We start from the raw sequence: 23798 nt of genomic DNA, 5'->3' as shown, positions 1-23798 counted from the left end.
GATCTTGATTTCAGCTTCTGCACAAACAGCTACAAACCTATTCAGGGTCTGCTGGAGGTCATCTGTGGAATAGCTAAGCAGAACTAGGTCATCTGCAAAAAAACAGATGTCCAATGCTTCATCTTCCAATTCTGACATGCTCACTGTCTTGGCTGTGCCTATCAATCCAATCCATAAATATTATGAAAAGGAGGGATGACAGAACACACCCTTGGCAGATGCCAACGGAGACTGTGAAAGGTTCAGATTTTGTGTTGTTTACCCTGACACAAAACTCTGGGCATTCATACAGGGACTTGTAGCAACTAACAGTTGACCATCCACTCCATATTCCTGTACTACTTGCCAAAGCTTATCCTGAGGAACCCAGTCATGTGCCTTCTCCAAGTCCACAAAACATGTAGACATTCTTGGCATATTCCCAAGATTTCTCAAAGACTTACCTTAAAGTGAAGATTTGGTCAGTTGTGCTTCTACCAGGACGAATGCCACATCGTTCCTTTGCAGATTTGACTCAACTATGTTCCTGCACCTTCTTTCCAAGCACCTGGCATATACTTTCCCAGGCAGGCTGAGCAAAGAGATGCCACGATATTTGCTGCAATCTCTCTGGTCTCCCTTCTTGAAGACTAGTATTATTATGCCTGTTTGCCATTGCTTTGGTGCTCACCCAGATATCCAAGCAGCCTGACACACTCGAGTCAGCCAGAGAACACGTCTCGATTTAAGGCTTTTAGCATTTCAGGCCGAACTTCATCATCCAGTAGCCTTGCCCTATTTTAGCGATTTTATTGCTAAATGGACCTGTTCTGCTGTGAGACTAGTCATTGCCCTGATCTGCACCTCTTGGATATCCACAACTGCTGGGCCACCTGGGTTAAGATGGCTCTCAAAGTATTCCCTCCATCTGTGGAGGATATCCTTCTCAGTTGTTAACTTCACCTAAAGATGAAGTCTCATTCTTCAAACATCCTGGTGTATATGTAATTCCATGCACGTGTGGCCTATTGTACATTGGACAGACCTCTTGAAGTCTTGAAATAAGACAGACAAAACATGTCGGAGACTTAAATCACAACAGAATTATCACATCAGGTTTAGCTCACTGTTTTGTGACATCCAATCACATTATAGACTGGAAAAACAGTTCAATGCCTTACATCGAGGATGACTACAGAGACACAGAACTTTCAAAGAATCAGCAGTGGTGCTGTGCACGGGCAGCAATTTAACTAGAAATCAGGGTGTTATTCTTAAAGTCATATGGAAAAATCTCATCAACTCTCTCAGCTTAATAGAACTACAATTCACGGAAAACCACACAACACGTGGTCATGTACCGGAGTCTGACTAACGCATGCGCACTTCATAACGCGAATTATCAAATGTAACAGTCTAACAGGTAGTACTAATGCTTCTATTTAAGTAACTTGGTGAATTTGTATTTACACCAGTACAGCCTTGATAATGCTAGACAGTAGCTAGTGAAACTAGTTGGAAATTTGTATTCTATTCATTAAATCGTATGGTCTCTTATTAACAGAGTCTAATGTATTAAAACTGAGTTTTAATACATTAGACCAAATATGAACAGTTGAAATTTATGTATGTTGTATTTCTCTTTGGACAGATGGAATTTTTGTGGATACAAGAACCTAGAAAACTTGTACAGTGAGATAGAAGCTACTTTAATATCTTAATTATGTAGTATCACTGGGATTTTGTCCATCACATTTGTTGATATACTGTAAGGCGACAGCATTTATGAAATGCTGTATGTTGATCATGACTGTTATATAAGAAATTTTAACAAAGTTTGTTGGAGTTGCGAAAAAAATTTGTTTAATTATTTTTTTCTACTTCATCGATCAATACAAGGCCTTTGACCTTGATGTAAGTTCAGATGACAACTAATCTGTTTTTTTTTATTTTAATGAAACTAGTTCTGGTTCTTTCTCAAGCTCATTCTAAATATTTCACACATTAATTTCAATTCTGAACTGGAATCTTTGCTCAATTCAACTTGCAGATCATCTACCCCAGGGAATGTTTCATTCTTTCTAATGTTTCTTCTGCCTCTGCCAGACCTATTGTCCTGTAATTTCTATATTCAAGTTAATTTCACTGTCATTTTTATATTTAAGAACTAAACTAATTTCTTATCCTAACCTCTCTTCCTTTGATCATCAGATTCTAACTCCATTTACAAGCATACACTGATCATATGACAGTGTATGCTTGTTTCAGACCACTGTCGTATAGCGAATTTCATCTTATAATTAATCATTGCCTTCCCCCCCACACTTGTAGATGCATGTGACGGTTTAATATTTTTAAGCAGTTGTGTGTGTGAGTGAATGACATAAAGCATTAATATTAATTTACATCAGTTATACAAATGAAATATTTAGAATAACTTTCATAAAAGTAAGTTATTCTAAATAGCTTGGCTTTAAGGGATGATGACAACCAATTTAAATGTCTCATTAGTCTATACCATTAAATGCCTTTCTGTTTCTGCAGTAAGATAGTCACATTTACAGATAACTAGTGTAGCACTTTTAACTTACTTTGTAACTACACTGCTATGAGGTAACTTTAGTCTGTGGCCTATCTCAGTGTTCAATGCACCATCGTTACTAAATTTAATCATTTCATTCTTGGTATCCAGTATAATAGGTTTGTCTTTTTAAGAGCAACTCTCTGAATCTGAATTTTGTCATTATTAACAACAACAAAATAAAATGATATTTTTGGATGGGTTATAATTCACAGCAAAACACAAAAAAATGCAACGAACAACATTGTAAACAAACCATTCAAGAAAAAACTGCACATCTGCTGATTCATGGGAGCGTTATCTTGCTAAAACCATCATAGAAGCAAAATGCAGCATTGTGTAAATGTGGATTGTCATAAGGTGGGATATTATTCTATTTAAATAACTTGATTCCTTATCGTTCCTTCCATTTTTTTTTCTTGTTAAGTGATATTTATTTTAAACTTGTGAAATGCTTTATTTTTTTATTTAATTGTTTAACCCTCATTCCACTACCGTTTCATTTCCTTTTCTCCTTCCACATCTCTTCTGCCATTCCTACCATTACATCTCAGTTTCTACCATTCTTCATGTAAATTATTAGTATAATTAACTTGTTAGCCTTTGGACCTGATTTAAAGTTTTAACATCTGCAGCTTAAGCTTTCTCTTTTTTTTTTGCCACTATAAGAAGATTGATTTCCACTTGAGGCAGCAGATGGTAAAACTTTGCCCATAACTTCCTTACTCTATTCTTTATCAAGGATGAAATCATTTGTTACACATGTGGCCTTGTCTCTTCTCAAACCAGCTGTTTTTAATTTTGAAATAATTTTGATGAATTACTAAGATGATTAAACTCAAATTTCAAATAATTTCCTCCAACTGCTTCAAATTATGTCTATTTTTCTCACTATGTAGATCTGTTACACTTTATCATAATAGCATAATATAATACAACCTTTTGTAATCCGAAACAATCCATATTAGATCAGTTTTTTGTCCGGTTATTAGTTATCATTATTAGTTATATATGTGTGTGCACATTTTTTATTTATTTATTTATTTTTTTATTACTCTCTAGGCTTTTGAATGTTGCCTTTGTGAAATTAGACCAAACACTGTGAAATCACCTTCTGGATTTTGGACACGGGCAGGATTAGCGGAATTTGATAGCATGGTTCGTGGGCGTCATGTGGTAGCAAAGGTAAGTGTCTATCGCTCTTTTCTTTTTAAGATAATTATGTTCAGGGAGTATGTATTTATTTATTTCTAAATTTAAGATGTGAGGAAATAATTCTAAATTATTTAATCAACTTTATAGACTTGCTCTTTGCACTTCAGACCTTAACTTTAAGAAATCATATAATGTTACTAAGGTGTTTAAGGGTCAAAGCTGTATAACTGAGAAAAGACCTCCACATAGCCTTTAAAGGAATATGGAGAACCGACCAGGGCTTCTGACCTAATGTCCAATCCTCACCTTCTCATGGTTGCACCCTGTTGTGTATCTACCTGGATACTGAACGAACGAGGATGGGCTGGCAATTTGGGATTTAGCTGACCAAATTGTATTCTTATTGGTTAAACTAAAATAAAAAAATGATGGTACAACGTGACAAAATTTCATGCTGGCTGGGGTGTTGCCCAGTTAAACAAGGCTCCTGTTGTTTTTACCAGGGAACCAGGGCGAACAGCGAAAAGTCAGCTACTGGAACAAATCTGAAAACACACCCCAACTCAACATCACCTGAGTTAAAGATCGGTACTATCAACATAAGAAGCCTGAATGGAAAGAAATGGAGCTAGCTGAGGAATTAGATAAGTACCAGATCGACATAATAGGGGTGACTGAAACAAAAAAAAGACCAAAACTGGTGAGATCTTTCTGAGCAATAAATACAAAATGCTATATTCAGGCAATGATAATCAAAGAAAAGAAGGAGTAGCCATAATATTCAACACTAAATATGAGGATAATCTTTTTGAATAGCAGGCAGTCTCAAGTAGAGTTATTTGGGCAAATATCAGAATGAGGAAATGGACAATGAGACTTATTTGTGCCAATGGTCCCACAGAAGGTTCTACTAAGGTAGAAGTGGAGGAATATTTTGAGGCTTTAGAGAAAGCAACTGACACAATGAATGATGAATTTTGATGGCTTTTTCTACTTCAAGTATGGATATGTATTCCTGACGAGTGTTTTTTTACCACTGTGCTATCAATGCTTGTTTCATTTAGCAATATTTTGAAGTAATTACTCCATACTTCAAGGATATCTTTTTCTCCTGTTTTCATGTCACCTTTATCATCTCTAACTCCTTTTACAGCACTCTTTCCTCCATTTCTAAGCTTCTTTAACAACCTCCAGAATATCTTACCACTTTCTTGATATTTATTTTCTATGTTCTTGCCAAAGTCCTCCCATGAGTTTTGTTTAGCTAGTTTTACACAGTGTTTCGCTTTCTTACATTTGTTCTGTATTCTCTAAGAGCAAAAGCTGACTTATTTGCCAGGAACTTTTAATGATTTCTTCTTTTCCTTCACTGCCTCTTTAACTTCCTGTGTCCACCATGAAGTCCTGATTTTTCTATTCTTGCAGACAACTTCACCACATACCTCTCTGGCTGAATCAATCAGGGTTTTTCTTCAAGGCTTGACACTGAATCTCCAAGGTTTGGTTCCTGTTCTCAAACTCTTTCATTTTTTCTTCAATAATCTTTGTATATATTAGTTCACATCTGAGAGCTGCTCAACTTTTATTCGCTTTAAAACTTTCTTACATGTTATTCTTTTCAATATGAAATTCAATTTTATCCTGCTCAAGACTAATTAGTGATCACTTCCAATTTCAAATCCTCTGTATACTCTGGTGTCCTGCACCAGGGAGAAAACATCACTATCGACAATAACATAGTGAATGAGACTTTTCTTATTCCTTGCCTCTTCTCTCCATGTGAATTTGTGCATATTTTTATGTTGGAACATGGTGTTAGTAATAACCAGTCCATTTCCTGAGCAGAAATCCAACAGGTATTTGCCATTATTATTATTATTAGCTTTGCTCTTTTCTCCAATTTTCCCAAAATATTTTTCTATGTCTGACAATCATTTCCTACTCTATTTAGATCTCCCAACAAGGACTAACTTTTCATTTTTCATTGTGTCAGTTGCTTTCTCTAAAGCTTCAAAAAATTCCTCCACTTCTATCCAAATATTATTTTGATTATTATTAGACCTGCAAGGAGTCATGCATCATCCATGCAGTTAGCCTAGTGGCTATGCGCTTCGCAACCATACTCCTGGGGAAGGAGTGTCCTATGTTCGATTCCTGTTGATGACGTGCAGAGCTTAAGGATCTTCCTCAGTCATAGCCAAGTTAGACGGTCTTGGGTGTGGGCAGTAGGTTTTTCATCCTGGAAGCAGGCAAAACAGCCCCATGAACATACAGGATACAGCCATAGGATATAGTACGGCAAGGAACTCAACGAGAAACCACCTTGCTCATAATCAACTCCCTAGTATGGCAGCATATAGCTGCTCCCCCCCACCTCCCAGTCGTATGGAAGAAGGGAATAGATAGATAGGGAGTCATGGACTCGAATACCTTACATTCCCACACTTGCTGTAATACTATCTTTTAAACTCATTCACAATTAGATGCATTCACTACTTCAAAACTCTTCCACTCACCCACAGGTCTATGAAAGAAAAAACTAATCCTTATCCCTTTTTTAACTGCATACAAACTTATCTTCCATGAATTCCTCCCCCCCCCCTTGTTCTCTCTCTCTCTCTCTCTCTCTCTCCCTTCCATAACTTTTTCTCTAGCCTTCCATGTGATGAAAAATTTTATCAACTGATATCCTATAATGCTCTCTCTCAAAATTTAGTTACCTATCGTATGTCATTCTTCTGTCTTCCAGTGTGTGCAGTCCACTTACAATCTATTATTGGAATATACATTCTATAATCCCAATATCATCTTTGTAACTCTTCTTTACATCCTTTCCACAGCTTCTTTATCCCTTTGGAACCTAGTAGACTAAATCGGTGCATAGTAATTCAAGTGTTGTTGTTTTATAAAAGCTTTGTAAAGAAGCAAAGTAACTTCCCATATCAATGTTCATTTCAGCATCACAATTATCCTCTAAGTTGTGTATGTAATTTTTGTTATGCAACTTTTGAACTTGAACTTTCTAGCCACATCAATTACTCTAAGCATAATTCCACCGGTATAATATGCTATTGTATATCAAATCATCCTAAAATACATAACTTTACTCTTATTAACATTGAATTGATAGCCTTTATTTGCCCACACTTCCAGCCTATTCAAATCATCCTGTAAATGCTGTATATTCAGTAATATCTCTAATTGCTCTGCCTATCTTTGCATCATCAGCCAACAACTGAAGATCTCCTTTTAGCCCTTTTTTAATATCATTTAATGTTTAGATTAAAAAAGAATGGTCCAAGGACTGATCCCTGGGACACACTGTTGGTCAGTTTAAATCTGACCGATTCACATATCCCACGTTCTAACACTTGTTAGAACGTGGGATATGGGAGATGCCACCATCAGCCACCCACTTATCCATGCTTAATAGCTTGCATTCCAGTCTCATATTCTATAGTTTATGCAAACAGCCATTCATATAGTATCCTATTAAATGCCTTAGCAAAGTCCAACAGTATCATAGTGTATTCATTCCTCTTGATAAAGTTTAATGGAGTGAAACAGCACTAGGAAACAATTAAAAATAGTATTTAATGCTTCTAATATTTCATCTCAGTTACAGAAACATCGTCATAGAGTACAAAACGAGACTTGTAACACACACACATACACACACACACACACACACACACACACAAAAGGAAGCACAAAACTAACTGAAACACATGGATGAAAGACTAGTCTTCACTAGGTTGGGCACCCTCTATGGACACTTGTCGGCAGCCTAGGATGCAAACTGGGATGTCAGACTATTGGTGTTTCCCATATTTTGGGAAGTTTTTTTTTTTTTGCAACTGTATTTATTTAAATTAGGCTGAATTTTAAGAGCAGCAGTAAGTCTTTCTTTCCTAAATTTACTGTGATGGAGCATGGTCTTTTTCAAATTGATTCTGTGAGCTGTATCCAAAGAATAATCTGCAAGGCCAGATTGACCATAGTCATGACTGCATATTATTATTATTATTATTATTCATGCCTCCATGGAGTCAAAGGACTCATTGTGGGAGGTCCTTCCTAAGAACATAAAGTCTGTCAAGACTCATCGAGGGGAAGTCCCCCCTAAGAAACACAGTCTATCATACCACTCCTTAAACTCATTGACTGTTCTCGCTCTCACCACTCCATCAGGCAGTGCATTCCACGGTTCAACCACCCTCCATGCAAAGAAACCACTCCTCACCCTCTTGCTCACAGTTTCCTTTCGTAACTTCCAGGGATGGCCTCTTGTCATCGCTCCTTCCTGCTGTTCAACCAAGTGAAAGAACTCTCCAGTGTTAACTCTGTAACCACCTCTCAACAGTTTAAAAGTCTCAATCATATCACCTCTCCTTCTATCTACCAAACTCTGCTGTCCACATTCCCTCAGCCGATCCTCATAACCAAAATTGTGCAGTCGTGAAACCATCTTTGTCATCTGTCTTTGTACCCTTTCCACAGTTAATTTATCCCCTTCAAATCTTAGGGACCAAATCTGAGAACAATAGTCTAAGTTTGGTCTGATCAGAGACTTATATAACGGAATGATAACCCTTTTATCTCTGCAGGACAGTGTCCTTCCCATAATTGCAGCAATCCTCTGTGTTAACTTCACCTTTGCAATATGTCTCCTAAATTTCAGGTTACTATCAATCAACAACCCCAGATCTCTTGTCTCCCCTATTTCCCCCAGTTTAACTCTTCCCATAGAGTATGCAGCATCCCATCGATGTTTCCCAAACCTCAAGACCTTACATTTTGCTGCATTAAACCCCCATTCATTTGCCCATCTATCTAGCTTATTCAAATCCTCTTGCAGGGCTACCACATCTGCACTATTACTAATAATCCTTCCCAGCTACACATCATCCACAAACAACTGAATATCCCCTTGCAATTCACTGGCAATTCTCCTCTTAGGGCCTTGTAACCCTCTGCCTCCTTGAAACTGCTCCACCATACACAACTATCTGATACCTATCAGACAGCCAATCCTGAATCCAGTTGACCAATCTGACATCCAGACCCATGTGCTGCAACTTAAATATCAGCTTATCATGTGGCACCCTGTCAAATGCTTTTGCTAAGTCTAAGAAAATTGCAGTATATGCCTTTCCCTCATCTAATGTTCTTGTAACTTTATTATAAAAGGCTAGCATATTACTAAAACAAGAGCGCCCTTTAACAAATCCATGTTGACTCTCACAGATAAACATTACCCTCATCTGCCCAGTGCTGTATACGGTCCTTCACTGCTTTCTCCAAGATCTTAACAACTACTGATGACACACAAACTGGCCTATAATTAGACACTTCCAGTCTGTTACCACTCTTATACAATGGCACTATCTTACCTTCATTCCTTTCCCTGGGCACCTTTCCTGCAGCCAGACTTTCATTGAAAAGCCAGGTTAAAGGCACTGTCAGTTTCCTAGCGCATTCTCTCAAAACTCATGGTGAAATACCATCCAGTCCCAAAGCTTTATTGACATCCAGCGTACTCAGTATCTGAAACACACTCTCCCCCTGTACCTCTAAACCTCGAACCAGCCCTATCCCTCTAGCATTAAAACTGACTCCTCTAGGATGAAATACTCCAATAAAGTGTTCATTGAACAATTCCACTATATCCTCTGCATCAGTCACTCTATTCCCATTTTTATCCCACAATGTTCCACGGTCATTTCTCCTCTTACTGGCCACATAGCTAAAAAAATTCCCTAGGATTTTCTTTGGATCTTAGGGCCAATCTCCTCTCATATTCCAATTTCGCTTTCCTTACCACACTAGTCACTCTTCTGGCCTGTGTCTTATATTCTTCATGCATCTTCTCTTCACCTGTCTTCTTACTTCCATAGCCTCTTTTTCGTATGCAATTCCTGTTTATGTCATCCACTTTACTCCAAATTGTCTTCTTCTTTACTCGTGGTATACAATTTACCATTGCTGCTAACAAATATTCTTTCACAATTTCCCACGCATTAATGATATCCCGGCCTTCCAATTCCTCCCTCCATGAAACTTCACAAAGTTGACCTCTAAGACTATTATAATCACCTGCTTTATTATTCCACATAAGTTCCCATCTCATACTCCTGCATAAATACATGTATTAATTGTAAATATTTCATCCTAAGTATCTTAGGACATCATCAGTACAGTATTTAAACAAAAATTACGAATAACATACAGTTAGGGCACATGATTACAATAGAATCTTGTGAAAACGTGCATAACGTGCTAAAGTAGTAAAAAAAAAAAAAAAAAAAGTTAATTATTTAACACAGTTTTGTATGATAATTTCCCATACTTTAGGAATAGTAAGAACGTCGTTGCGGTTTAGGTTTGATCTGTGTAGTAGGGCGTCAGAACTTTCTTTGTATAAACGTTCTGGCCTCTCACAACACGGAATTGAAAATCCAAACCATAGGATCCATTGGGAAAAGGCTAAACTTTTACATAGATCTATATTTTAACATGAATGTTTATACAAAGAAAGTTCTGAAGCCCTACTACACAGACTAAACCGCAACGACGTTCTTACTATTCCTAAAGTATGAGAAATTATCATACAAAACTGTATTAAATAATTAACGTGTTTTTTTTTTTTTTTTGTACTACTTTAGCACGTTATGCACGTTTTTCATGAGATTCTATTGTAATCAAGCGCCCTAACTGTATGTTATTCCTAATTTTTGTTTAAATACTGTACTGATGATGTCCTAAGATACTTAGGATGAAATATTTACAATTAAATAATTTTCACTGTAGTTTACGTGTGTTTCTTCTAATTATGAACGCACCACAGGTTTCGTTATTTAAAAAAAAAAATATGTATTTATGTTTTTCCATGTGGTTGGTAGCTGATCTTCCTGTCTGTCCATACCTTGCAAGAACAAGGACCTCTGTATACACCTGGAATGAGGGGAAGGAGTTTCTTTAGTGGAACAGATAAAATTAGGTTATTTAACATATTAAAAGAAAGACAAATACCAAATAAGCTTCTAAAAGCTATTATAAGTATATATGAAAATAATCAAATACAAATAAGATTAAATTATGAACTATAATATCCAAAAGAGATAAATCATGAAGTCCGACAGGGATGTCCTCTTTCAGCAACACTACTTAAAATTTTTTTTAAATGAAATAATAATGAAATGGAATAAAAATTTCCATCAAGGTATGAAAACTTTCACAACAAACTTTCTCTTACTGTGAATATAAACACTCTTCTTTTTGCTGATGATCAAATCCTATCCTATTCGCATCTGTCTAGGTTGAGTCCCCTTCTAATGAGAGGTTACTGGTGTATTAATGCAGCCGGTTCGCCACTCCTCTGCTGCATCCCCTAAGGGTGATGTTCATGACTTATCCGTGTGTTCATTGGTCTTGTTTGCCTGCTTGTGGGATGAAAAACCCCAGATAAACTGGGGGGGGAAAACCCCTGCTGCCCATGCCCAAGACCAGCTAACTTGGCTATGATCTTTATAAAGATTTTTTATTTCAAGTGTTTAATATTACACAAGGGTTCAATTTCAATTGGTGCAGTGACTTTTAACTGTTTCTTTTAGAATCGGAAAATCACTGACTCAAGACCAAATTAAAAAATATATACATTTAGTTAACATTTACGTTAATAACTACAAAATTAATTGGATCTAAGGCCTTCTAAAATAAATCTACATGTTAGAGATTTTCTTATCCAAAATTATTAAAATCACATATTCTCTGACTCATTCTATTACTGGATTGTTTAACATATACATAATCAAGTCTACCTGACTCATCTTGTTTTTTCACAACAAAAATGTTCATAGTCAGTTTCCTTGTTAGGGCCTTTTTCAAAAATATAAAATGCGCTTTTGCATAGGATCCTTTATCACCCTCATATAGCACACAATATTATTCCTCCTGTCTCACTGAAGTATAAATATTTCTCACCTCTTGCAGTTCTATTTGATGCACAATTCACTGTACCAGAGGAAAATGAAGTTTCTTCTACTACTTCAAAAACAACATATCTAAGTTAATTCCGTTGCCCCTTCCAGTAGAAATAACAAATATACCCAGCATCCTCAAGATAGATGAAACTTTCCAATCAGCATTTTCTCAAATGTTCAATTAGAACATTGATTGCAATATCTTCTTTTATTTACTAAATACTTGTTGACAGTCTCAACTCCTCCAGTTTAATGACTCACAGTTCTGCTATTCTTTTTCGGAATCTTCTATTCATATTCTTTCAACGGTCACATAAAACTTAACTTAGTAAGAACAAAATTTCTCCAATCTTCATTCTTAAATTTCAATTAGCTGTCTCTCGTTTTCCTCATTACCTTGATACCAAATGCTCTGTCTGTCAGCTGTCAATCACCCATCAATCTCCTCGGCGAGCATGCACACTCCATGTAAATTGCAAGTGTGAAGCTATGTATAATGACTGACATGTTGTCTCTGTTAGCATAATGAGAATGCCTTTTCAAAACACAAACTTAATAGGTATTATTTCTGGGAAAATTCCCATGTTACTCCTCTAAAATAAACTATTTTAATGGCTAATATAGCCTACTTTTGTTTAGGAGTGCGCCTTTTTTTTTACAATGTCATTGGCACTGTTACTTAAATCTTAAGACATTACTGAAGTGTTATAAAACTAGAAATTATTTTTTGGGGAAGAGGAGAGATTGATGGGAAAAAAGTTGGGTGGGAGTAACGGGGTGTTAACTGTTTCGACAGTGTGTTGTCTTCAGAACTCGTGGAGAAAAGTGGAGGCTATGACTCGGCTAGGTGTTTCTGTCTTCGGTGTGCTTGTGTTGTCTCCTCTTGGTCGGAGTCGTGACCTAATTTTTATGTCATGGAGCTTCCAACTCTTAGAGAGGAAAAAAAAAAAGGGCACTCCTAAACAAAAGTAGGACTACATTAGCCATTAAAATAATACAACACTTAATAATTTTAAATTACAATAAAAGGATTGAAAGTAACACAATTAACAGAATCTAGCAAGTACATCAAAATTTCAAATGCTTTACATTTCATTTTGAAAATAATAATATCAATAACAGGTGCATCGCTAGTGCTGATATACATGTTATGAAACCAAAACTAATGATATACAGAATAGAGAAACAGTTGTAAAAGGAATCATTATTATAAATCGGGCAAGGCTGCTGGTGATGATGAAATTCGGCCCGAAATGCTAAAAGCCTTAAATCGAGATGCTGTTCTTTGGCTGACTCGAGTGTGTCATGCTGCTTGGATATCTGGGAAAGCACCAAAGCAATGGCAGACAGGCATAATAATACCAGTCTTCGAAAAGGGAGACCAGAGAGAGAGATTGCAGCAACTATCATGGTATCTCTCTGTCTGCCTGGGAATAAAGGTGCAGGAGCATAATTGAGTCAAAGTTCCAGGAAGAACAATGTGGTTTTCGTCCTGGTAGAAGCACAACTGACCAAATCCTTCACTTTAAGGCAGGTCTTTGAGAAATCTTGGGAATATGCCAAGAATGTCTACACATGTTTTGTGGACTTGGAGAAGGCATATGACCAGGTTCATCAGGATAAGCTTCTTTGGCAAGTAGTACAGGAGTATGGAGTGGATGGCCAACTATTAGCTGCCATCAATAGTTGTGTCAGGGTAAACAGCACAAAATCTGAATCTTTCAGTCTCCGTTGGCCTCTGCCAAGGGTGTGTTCTTTCACCCCTCCTTTTCATAATATTTATGGACTGGATTGATAGGCACAGCCAAGGCTTATAATTGTTTATATTTAATCCTTTCTTTTTACTTTCTGTATTCATTTCAATAATCATTTGTTGAAGTTCTTCTGCAGAGTTTCCTATAAGAACAATGTTATTAGCAAATCGTAGGTGATTTAGTTGCCATTTAGTTCCCATTTGCCATAGTTCCTCTATAAATTTATTCTAAGGCTGCTGTAAATAAATAAGGTGAAATGGCATCTCCCTGTAACTCCCTTTTTTTAATAGGAAATTTCATATCCATTCCTGAATTTAAAGATGGAGTTGAATTTTTATATATGACTAAGTATATCAGTGTAAGTTCTTTCAATTCCTTGATTGTTAAGGGCTTCTAAAATACGTAATGTTGATTGAATCAAATACCTTTTTCAAAATCAATAAATGCTAGATTTGTCTTATTAATTATATATGATTGATGGTGGTGTAATTTTTTCTGAATCCCTTGTTCTGGAGGTTGGTAAAAATCTAGTGTTTTATATTCTGTTGCTAATGAGTTTTGTAAAAATTTTGTATATTATTGAAAGTACCTTATAGGGTATTATTTTTAATTTCTTCTCTGTCTCTTTTTTTAAAAACTATAATAAGGATAGCATTGTTCCAGCTCTTTGGTATTCTCTTCTGTCTTAGGCATGATGTATAAATTTTACTTAACATAGTCATGACTGGTACACCACCTGCTTTCAAGAGTAAACTACTATAATACTGAATTATTACTATATACTAAATAACGAGTGATTATACATTATTTTAAAAAAATTATAATTCTTGGCATTTTTTGAAATATAACGCTAAATATAATGTAATACTGAATATTAAATATCAGCAAAGCAGTATTTAATGGATGAGGGAAGAAAAATTAGAGAAAGATTGATGTAGTTGATTTTTAAGGTAGACAACTTAGGTCATATTCTAAACCTATCATGCAATAAAACAGTGGAAGAAAATAGTTGAGTAGGAAACTTTCTGTAACTGAAACTTTTTTCTAATTTTCTTTATTATTCGAATTGGCATTTCACTTTGCAGTTGATCAAACAATATTATTTATTCCATTTTAGGTGTATTCTGCTATTGAACAAATTGCCAGACTTGAGCTGTTTGTGAACATAGATGGAAGGAATGTTAGTGTTAATCAACGATTAATAGAACTTGGATATGCCGAACCTGCAGAAGAGAATTATTTGTCCAGGGTAAGTGCAAAATAAATAATTAAATATTTTGCAAGATTTAAAATCAATAATATATGAAAAGTCACTGGATATCCAGTTCTTTTCTGCTTTTGCATATATTTAGATACATTCTTGTTTTCATATGCAAACAAACAAAAGTCTGCACATGAAATATTCTCATAATTAAGCTATTTATATATGGAAGGAAGCTGCCTTCACATCAAGCTGCTCTTTATATGCCATCGTCTACAAGAGTCCCTTCTGAAGCATGCTCATGCATAGTGGTAAGTCACTACACTGCCTTGCTGTTTACTTGATAGAAAAATTTCATAGTCTAGCATGAAACCATCTCCATTATTCATTGGACATCATCAGATGCCATACAGTCACTCAGATGCTTGATGTGCCACACCAGTCCTCACCAGGTAGTCCTGTTGTATGCTTCTTTTCTGGAGCCTTCAAGTCTCTGAAGATCAGTCACTCCAGACACACCATTCATCCATTTCATTGATGGGCTACTCCTTCTTTTTTCCAGGAATGTTTAATTATTTTCCATTACTATTTTGAGAAGTCCTCCTTCCATCCTTTCAATGTGTCCAAAGTATTATTTCAACTTTCTTCTGTCAATATCCTTAAGAAGTCTTAAAGTTATACTGATCCTTTCTAGCACTCATTAATTTGTCTGCCTTTCAGTATATGATATCCTCAACATTCTTGAGGATATCTAATTTCTTTGGTTTTAGCATAAGACCATCAACATAATTTTAAAATTGCTTGAAGAGTTTTTTTTTTTTTTTAGAGCAAAGTTTCTGGATTATGGTTTCTGGTTTGCAATCTTTCAGGTGTGTTGTTCATAAATAAATATAAAATAAGCCCGCCAGTTGATATCATCATCATCAGCACCCTCCATAGGCAGGGACACATCGAAGAAAGCCATGCATTACTCACACTGCTGTTATATCTTCTTTTAGTCATTCGCTCTAGATGCAGTCAGCACTTTAACATATAAGCTGTTCCACTCACTCGCTACTCTGAGAGAAAAATCTAGCTCTCACCCCTTCCTTAACCGAAAACAAACTTAACCTGCACAGATGTCCCGTTGTCCTCTCCCCAACTTCAATATAACAAAAAATTTCAACTGATATTGTATAAAACCCTCTCAGAAGTTTATAGACTTCTGTCATATCACCTCTCTTTTTCCTGTTTATCAGTTGCTGCAGTTCAGTCTCATTCTGTCCTCATTGTCTATCCCAATAATCTCGATATCATCTTTGTAACTCTTTTTGCTCCTTCTCCACAGTTTCTTCATCCTTCAGAAACCAGAGGACCAAATCTGTGTATAGTAGTACAAGTGCAGTTATATAAAGGCTTTCTAAAGAATTGAAATGTTTTTGTATTGCAATTATCCTCTGAGTTGTATTTGCAATTTTTGCTACATCGCCTTTGAACTTCACCTTTCTAACTACCATAACTCCAAGATTCCTAGTCTCATCACTTTCTTCTTAACGTATTATGCTACTGGAAATCTCACTACATAAAGTGCGTAACTTTGCACTTATTAACAATGAATTGATAACCCTTATGTCCCACAGTTCCAGTCTATTCAAGTCAGTCTGTAAGTGCTTCTGCTTATCAGTGGCATCTGATTTTCATTATCATTAATGTATAGATTGAGACAGAATAACAAGAACCAATCCCTATGATACCACTGGTCAAATCTTGTAGACTCACATCCTCCATATACACTTTTCACTGTCAGCCAGAGTCTTATGCATGTCATACATTCCAAACCTGTGTTGTTATTATTATTCAAAGGCAAGATCTTCCAATATGCAGCATGACATAAATCTGTTCATTGACTGGCTACCAAAAACTCCATACACCTAAACTGTGACAAGACAAAATTAATGATATTCAGAAATCCTCTTTCAAACAGTTGCTAATATATATATATATATATATATATATATATATAACCATCCAACATCCACTCTTCAACATAAAAAAAAACACACAGAACAGTAAAACCATTACCATCATCAATTAAAACAATTCGATACCTTGGAATTTACTTAGATGCAGATATGAATTGGAATAGCTACATAAACCATCTACAAAACAAACTCTGAATAATAACCGGCAAACTCTACATAATCTCCCCCCCACACACACACACCTGACAACACTAATATACAAAGCACTATGCCAAAATATACTAAGACACACTATAATAACATGTGTTCTGTGCACACTATGAACTAAATGGATTAATATCATTACATTACAAAATAATAAAACTTATCTTTAAACTGGCTTTATATACACCGCAATGTCAGAACACAAAATACTAACACAAAACACTTGTTACTATGCAGCTATGCTAAAATATTATTTTGATGCCAACTACAGGACAGCCAGAAATAAATATCGTATAACAAGACCTCAGACAACTAATTATATTACATATAAATATAATAATCACTATGGAAAGGCCACTTAAAGCTTCTACATTCCAGACAAACTAACTGCCTTTTGAATTCAGGAACTTTACAAACTACAATAGCCTGAAAAGAGCCTTAAGGACATACTATGAACAGGAAATATGCACCCTACGCACCTTACGAACTTAATGAAACAATATGTTAGTTCAGGTTTTCCAGTTCAGTGACGTCATGACATGACATTCCAAATTATCGTGTGTGTTCTCAACTGGAATCAACACAAAAAAATTTTTTTTAAATCCATTTATTGCATTTAAGTGCTGTAGTGCTTAATACATCAAAGCAAAAATTGTAAATATATATAATTGTTATTGTATAAATACTGTAAAAATGTAATCTTATTCAACTGCAGCAATAAATTACCAACTACAGTAACAATTATTAATATATCATACAAAACAAGGAAAATTTGTATGAATTTCATTGTTAAAAAAACCAGAGCAATGTTTTGCAAATGCATAATATATAATAATTTTAATAATAAAAATTCTTGAATTTTTTTTCATAGAAATCAAATGGGAAATTAACCATAATCTGCAGCTCTTAATTGCAGCACTTTGTAAAATAACATGTTGGAATGTCACTTAAGACGATTATTGCATATATGTAAATATTTTGAGATCGATTAAAAAAAAAAAAAAAAAAAAAAAAAAAAAATTATTTTGTGACACCTCCAAAGAGTACAAAAACTCGTTGAGGGAGGGCACCTACTCTGCAGCTCCCCATATCCACTAACTACTACACCGAGCTGCTACTACCACATCTACACCAACGCCATCTATCACCCACCACCACTAGTATTTTTTTTTTTTGGTCTGTAAATTGCATGTATTCTGAAGGATGATTTGTCTATGTAGGATGAAAAATCCAAGTTTCCAGGAGGGAAAAACCCTGCTATCTCCATATGAGATCAGCTAACTTACTTTCAATTAAAAGAAAACCCTTATGAAGTTCCTCCCATCACAACGAGAATCGAACTTAGACCTTTTACAATCAAAGGGTGCACTACAGAGGCGATATATTCTCTTGTTTCTCAAACTTATATAAGTAATATATAACTTATATGCATATATATATATATATATATATATATGAACAATATATATATATATTGTTCAATATATATATATATATTGAAGAACAGCCACATCAAGTTGAGTGGGAACGCACTACTAATTTATATATTTGCAAGGATGAATTCGAAAGAAGAATCATCGAATCAAAAGAAATAGTTCTGGACCCTTCACATTTAAATAATAATCTTAGCTACAATTTACCCGATTCCCATAGCGCAGTAATCCAGTACTGGCGCTCAAAAATTAGCTGTCGCACACATTCTACTCATGCCAACGGTAGCACGCGGTCACCTATTCAAATATGACTGTTATTATTCTGCTTTTTATTAAGCTGTAAAGTTCATTTTTTACCGTGTTATTTTATGTCTTATGTTTTTATTTCTCACCTGAAGAAGTCGGATCACCGATGAAACTAGTTGTGATGTATTAAAGGTTTTTGTTATACTTTCTCGGGTTCTAGTCAGTTAAATTTATTTTTATAAATGTATACATCCCGAGTAAATCCTAATTTCAACAATATATATATATATATATATATATATATATATATATCTACAAAAGCAAATTCTTGTAAAAAAAAAAAAAAAAAAACTTGTGAAGTGTTTATTCAAGTTTTCAAGGAATTAAGTTTGTATTTTAAAAAATAGTACAAAGCATATTAAATATATTAATACAAATAATAGTACTGCTTTCTGATTTAGAATGATTTACCGGTGTTGGTGTAAATCATTCCAAGCTGGAGAGTTTCTCATATTTGTAGAGGACTAGCTATCTTTTCTGATGTTTAGTATATAGAATGGAATAAATTTTTTGTGATCCTGTGTGTTGGTTGCAAGAGGAATGGGGGTGCATACAGTATTTTATCTATTTTATACAGTTGTAGCCATTGGCTTGTCTCGATAAGGTTCCTGAGCTCAATGTCAATACCATACTGTTGGGTATGGTATTGAAATTGAGTGATACCTATATAAATTGAAATGCGATACCTATATAAATTACATGATTTATATAGGTATCACGCTATTATCCAATTACATAAATTACATACCTGTATATGCAGGCATGTAATTTATATAGGCATGTAAATTGAAAAGGCTAATGAGCCATTATGAAGTTGTATCAAGAAAAGGACTGTTATGAAGTACATCCCCCCCCCCAACCTCAAGTATGGTTGTATTAATTTGTCAAAGATCTAGGAGATAGTCATTCTGTGATTAGATAGCCTGACTTTTCCAAATTAACTTTATAGTTATCCAACTCCTAGTTTATTAGTTTTATTTGAATTTATACTTGGATAAAGATAAACCAAGAATATAATTTCTTGGTATCTTTAATTTATAGTATAACCAATTGGGAAAAGCTTTCAACATCTATCTCTAATCCAGAATATTTTAGTAATAATGTGTGATACCTTTGGCTACTTGTATATGGAATTATAACTTCTGCATTACTTCAACCTTAGTATCTCTTCTGGGTCTGACTGCCACTGATGAGACCTCAGTAAAGATTGAAACCCTTCCCATAATGCTATGCATTATGGGAAGGGTTTCAATCTGGTCTGTAAGGATATGTGCTTTGTATTATGGGATACTAAGGCAAGTGATGTGAAGTCATTAGCCTCTATATACGAGTTGCCCAGTCATGAAGTTTCTTCATGCACAAACTTTGTTTGCTTATCCTTGGATAAAGATTAAACCAAGAATATAATTTCTTGGCATCTTTAATTTATACAATTCGAATTGCTTTGAGTGATTTAGTTTAGTGATTGTGTGTTTTTAACATTTAAAATTTATGCCCTGAAGATGCTGGGTAGAAAATTAATGAAATATTAGTAAGTTCATTAAATTAGTTTTTATCCTCTCTTTGTGGTGTTTTGTCTTGGCAGAGAAGCCTGAGTAACAAGCTGGTTTTAGGAAAGAAAATGGTACCAGAGATTAGATCCTTCACCTTAGACAAATCATTGAAAAATATAATGAATTTAGACTCTCTAATAGAACTACTCCAAAGCTTTTGACTGTGTTCAGCATAAGAAATTGTGGGAAGTAATGAAATTAATAGGTTTTCAACACATCAGATTGATAGCTAACTTGTACAGGTGGAAGGAAGAAGGTGTTGGATTAATGGATGGGCTTCAGGTCAGCAAAGGAGTTAGGCAGGGATGCCTACTTTCTCCTCACTTATTTAGTATATGCAGAGGACATCATTTGTGAAGTATTGGATGAGCTTAAGAAAGGAATTAGGATATGTTGCAGATTGATCAGTCATCTGAGTTATTCTGATATACAGTACTCATCTGTAATGACAAGGAAGAACTAAGACGAATCCTTAACAATGTTAATAAGATCAGTAGAAAGAGAAAACTGCAACTCAATCCTAGGAAGATTTATTGTTCCCATATATGCAGTTGTTCCTGAGAAACTTATCTACCTTAACAGAGAAAGAATTGAAGTCAGCAGGTTCGAATACCTGGAATCCATTATTAATCTGAAGAATTGCTGTTCAGACGACATCAGAAGAACACTAGAAATGGCTAAAACAATAGTCAGAGCCTAGTCTGAAATCTAGGATAGATCTGTCTGAACTGGAACAAAATTGAAGATTCTGGGTGCAGCTGTTTTTCCAACAGCAACTTATGGATGTGAGATCTGGAACATAAAGAAGTCTGATGGGGAAAATGATAGTTGCTTTTGAGAGATGGTGTTACACAAGGCTGCTGAGAATATCACATGCTGAAAGGGTTTCGAATGGATGGGTACTAGAAAACATCGGCAGAACTTTAAGGCTTCTTAAAGATATAGAAGATGAAAGCTGAAATACTTTGGACATTGAAAGAATGGAAGAAGGACCTGAAAACAAATGTTATAGAAGATAAAGTTCCTGGAAAAGAAGGGTAGACCTTCAGTGAGATGGATGATGTGTGTGTTTGGAGTAACTGAGCTTCAGAGAGTTGACACCTCTAGAAAGGCATATGACAGGACCACCTGGCAAGAGCTGGTATGGAACATTAACAAGCAAAGGAGTGACCATATGGCATCTTATGTCCACTAAGCTGATGGTCTTTATACTGTGAAGTTCTATTATGAATATTATCTGAGACTTCCAGGGAGTCCAGAACTTAAGTGGAGCCATATATTCCCCACACTAATTATCAAATCTTCTGTAAAACTCATTCACACTAGATGCACTCGCTGCTTCAACAGGCGAACTGTTCTATTCGCTTCTGCAATAAAATGCTTTCGCCCCTTTCTTAGTACACAAACTTCGATGAATGTCCCTTATCCTTTTCCCACCTTCCATATAATAAAAAAAATTATCAGTTGATAACCTATAACATCCTTTGAGAAGTTAATAGACATCTTTCATGTCATCCCTTCTCCTATATACCATTGTCTACAGTCCACATACTCTCAGTATTCATAATCTGCATTCCATAATCCCAATATCATCTTTCTTACTCTTTTTTGCATTATTTCCATCAGCTTTTTTTTATTCCCTCTGAACCAAGGAGACCTAATCTGCATATTCCGTGTGTTGCTGTATCAAGGTCTTATAAAGAGGCAAAATGACTTCTTTTTCTTTGTGACAATGTCCATTTCAACATCACAGAAATATTTGCAGAAACACCATAATCCTTAGTAATCCCACCATTATATGATTATGAAACAAGATTGCACTTTAACAAATCCATAATATCCTCCTTAGAAATTTTCATTTTAATTAATCAGTATCATTCATGACAGTAACCTCAGTAATTTTTTTTTTTTTTTTCTGGGCATTGTTCATGCCATGAAACATTATTATGAATGATATTGGCATCATTTTGATGTCTCCATGAAGTCACTCGACTGATATAGAAGGACCATATATAACATCAAATTAGTTAAGATGAGATGACCAAATCTCATATGACTTATTCTTTCTGAGAAACATTCAGCTCTTCTTAAGAATAAAAAGTGCATGTACTTTTTATTCTTAGTTTTTTTGTGATGACCTTATTCTCCCACTGCTTATCATCTTACACCTATGTGATAAACTCTTGATTCGCAGCTTAAGTATCCCCCCTCAGTTGCTTCTCTTGAACATTCCATTTTAGGTAACTAAAATTGAATGCATTCTGTTCTATAGTTTTATTTAATTATTGCCCGGTTTATCTTCTTCACCATTTTCTGTTCCAGGTATGCAGATGACCAAATCTATGCACAAGTGCAGTCTGATCAACAGCTTATATAGTGATGCAACCACATTCTTATCTGAAATTGTCAGTATTCCTCTCATTTTGATATTAGTTCTGAGTGACTTGCAACATTTTGTAGCATATTCTCCACATATTTTGCCCATCACACCAGCCTCTTTAAATCATTTTCTTGATAGGGAACATGTTAGAATTCTGTGTTACTGCTGTCTCAGTTTTGTGTAATCTGCAAACCTGCTCTCCAACCAACAGGTTGCAGATTGAAATCCTGCCATGGTCATAGATGTTTGATTGTCTTTAGGTGGAAGATGAATTTCATTGCCTGGTGTGAGACCACCTCCCTGCTTATTGGAGGCCTGAAGTGGCTGAAAAGTTCCATGTTTGGTCTCTAGAGCATGGTTTCTGGACAATGTAAAAATAAATAAAAATTTTAAAAAAATCCTTGTCCACTGAGGGTACAAATGTACTATAGATTTAGTAATAACCTTTTGTAGATGGTAATCACATTAAAAAATGTCAGTCTTTAAGTCGTGAACTCTTTCACTTCAAACAAGACTTCAGAATAACTGTGGCACTATTTATTTAATTACTGCTGAATTGATTTATCCTCTCTTTAAAGCACTGCTCTCTTTCTCATACAGCTTGTCAATATCTTTCACAAATGTCTCGATATCCAAAATATTAGCTTCTTATACTTGTTCCTATTCACTCAATCCAGTACCTGTTTGTTGTGAATTTCTATCAAATGTGTCTACAGAATTTAAAAAAAAAAAAAAAAAAAAACTTTTCTATTCATCTGTCCAGTATAGTTATCAATGTATTGCAAAATGCAGCCAGATTATGAATCTTGTCTGATCTTTAACATTCCTTATAGTCAGTCATTTGTGATATTTTCACATTTGGCAGAAATCACTGGGTAATCAAATCAAAGGTAATGTTAGTGCTTATCTTTTGTTTTAAACAAAAATCAGTCACTTTAGTCAAATGTTCTGCCTACCTGCCTTCTTTTGTCATCTTAACTAGTAAGAGTAGAGAGAACATGTGATCATTTTTATTATGTATAATTTTTTTATCATCATCATCAAATTCCTGCCATGTACTCTCAAGAGGTGTACAGGATATGATAGTACTGCATGAAAAAAAAATTACATCATTACTAACTTTCTATCCCCAATTTTCCTCCAAATCAGTCTGTTACTTGTCAAGACTCCAACATTATCAGATCTTATATTTCTGTCATCTAAAGCACTTTGTACCGTATCAATCCACCTATATCTAGGTCGTATTGATAATTTTTTTATTGTTGTTTATATAAAGTCTTTGCATGTATCTGTGGATTTTTCTTTGTGA

General features: G+C 35.1%; 1 protein-coding gene across 1 annotated transcript in view; it reads left to right on the top strand.

Moving 5' to 3' along the window:
* spn-E (tudor domain containing 9 protein spindle E) overlaps positions 1-23798 on the top strand; it is a 469695-nt gene that overhangs the window by 408835 nt on the left and 37062 nt on the right. The window contains exons 30-31 of the mRNA XM_090399558.1: positions 3623-3745; positions 14569-14700. Coding sequence (XP_090255684.1) covers positions 3623-3745; positions 14569-14700 — 255 coding nt within the window. The remainder of the gene's footprint in view (positions 1-3622; positions 3746-14568; positions 14701-23798) is intronic.

This window comes from Typopeltis vanoorti, chromosome 10 (assembly GCF_054136105.1).
Source record: "Typopeltis vanoorti isolate ZY-2024b chromosome 10, IOZ_Tvanoo_1.0, whole genome shotgun sequence".
Lineage (NCBI taxonomy): Eukaryota > Metazoa > Arthropoda > Arachnida > Uropygi > Thelyphonidae > Typopeltis > Typopeltis vanoorti.
Note: the sequence above shows the minus strand (reverse complement) of the source record. Positions and strands in the feature narration are given on the sequence as shown.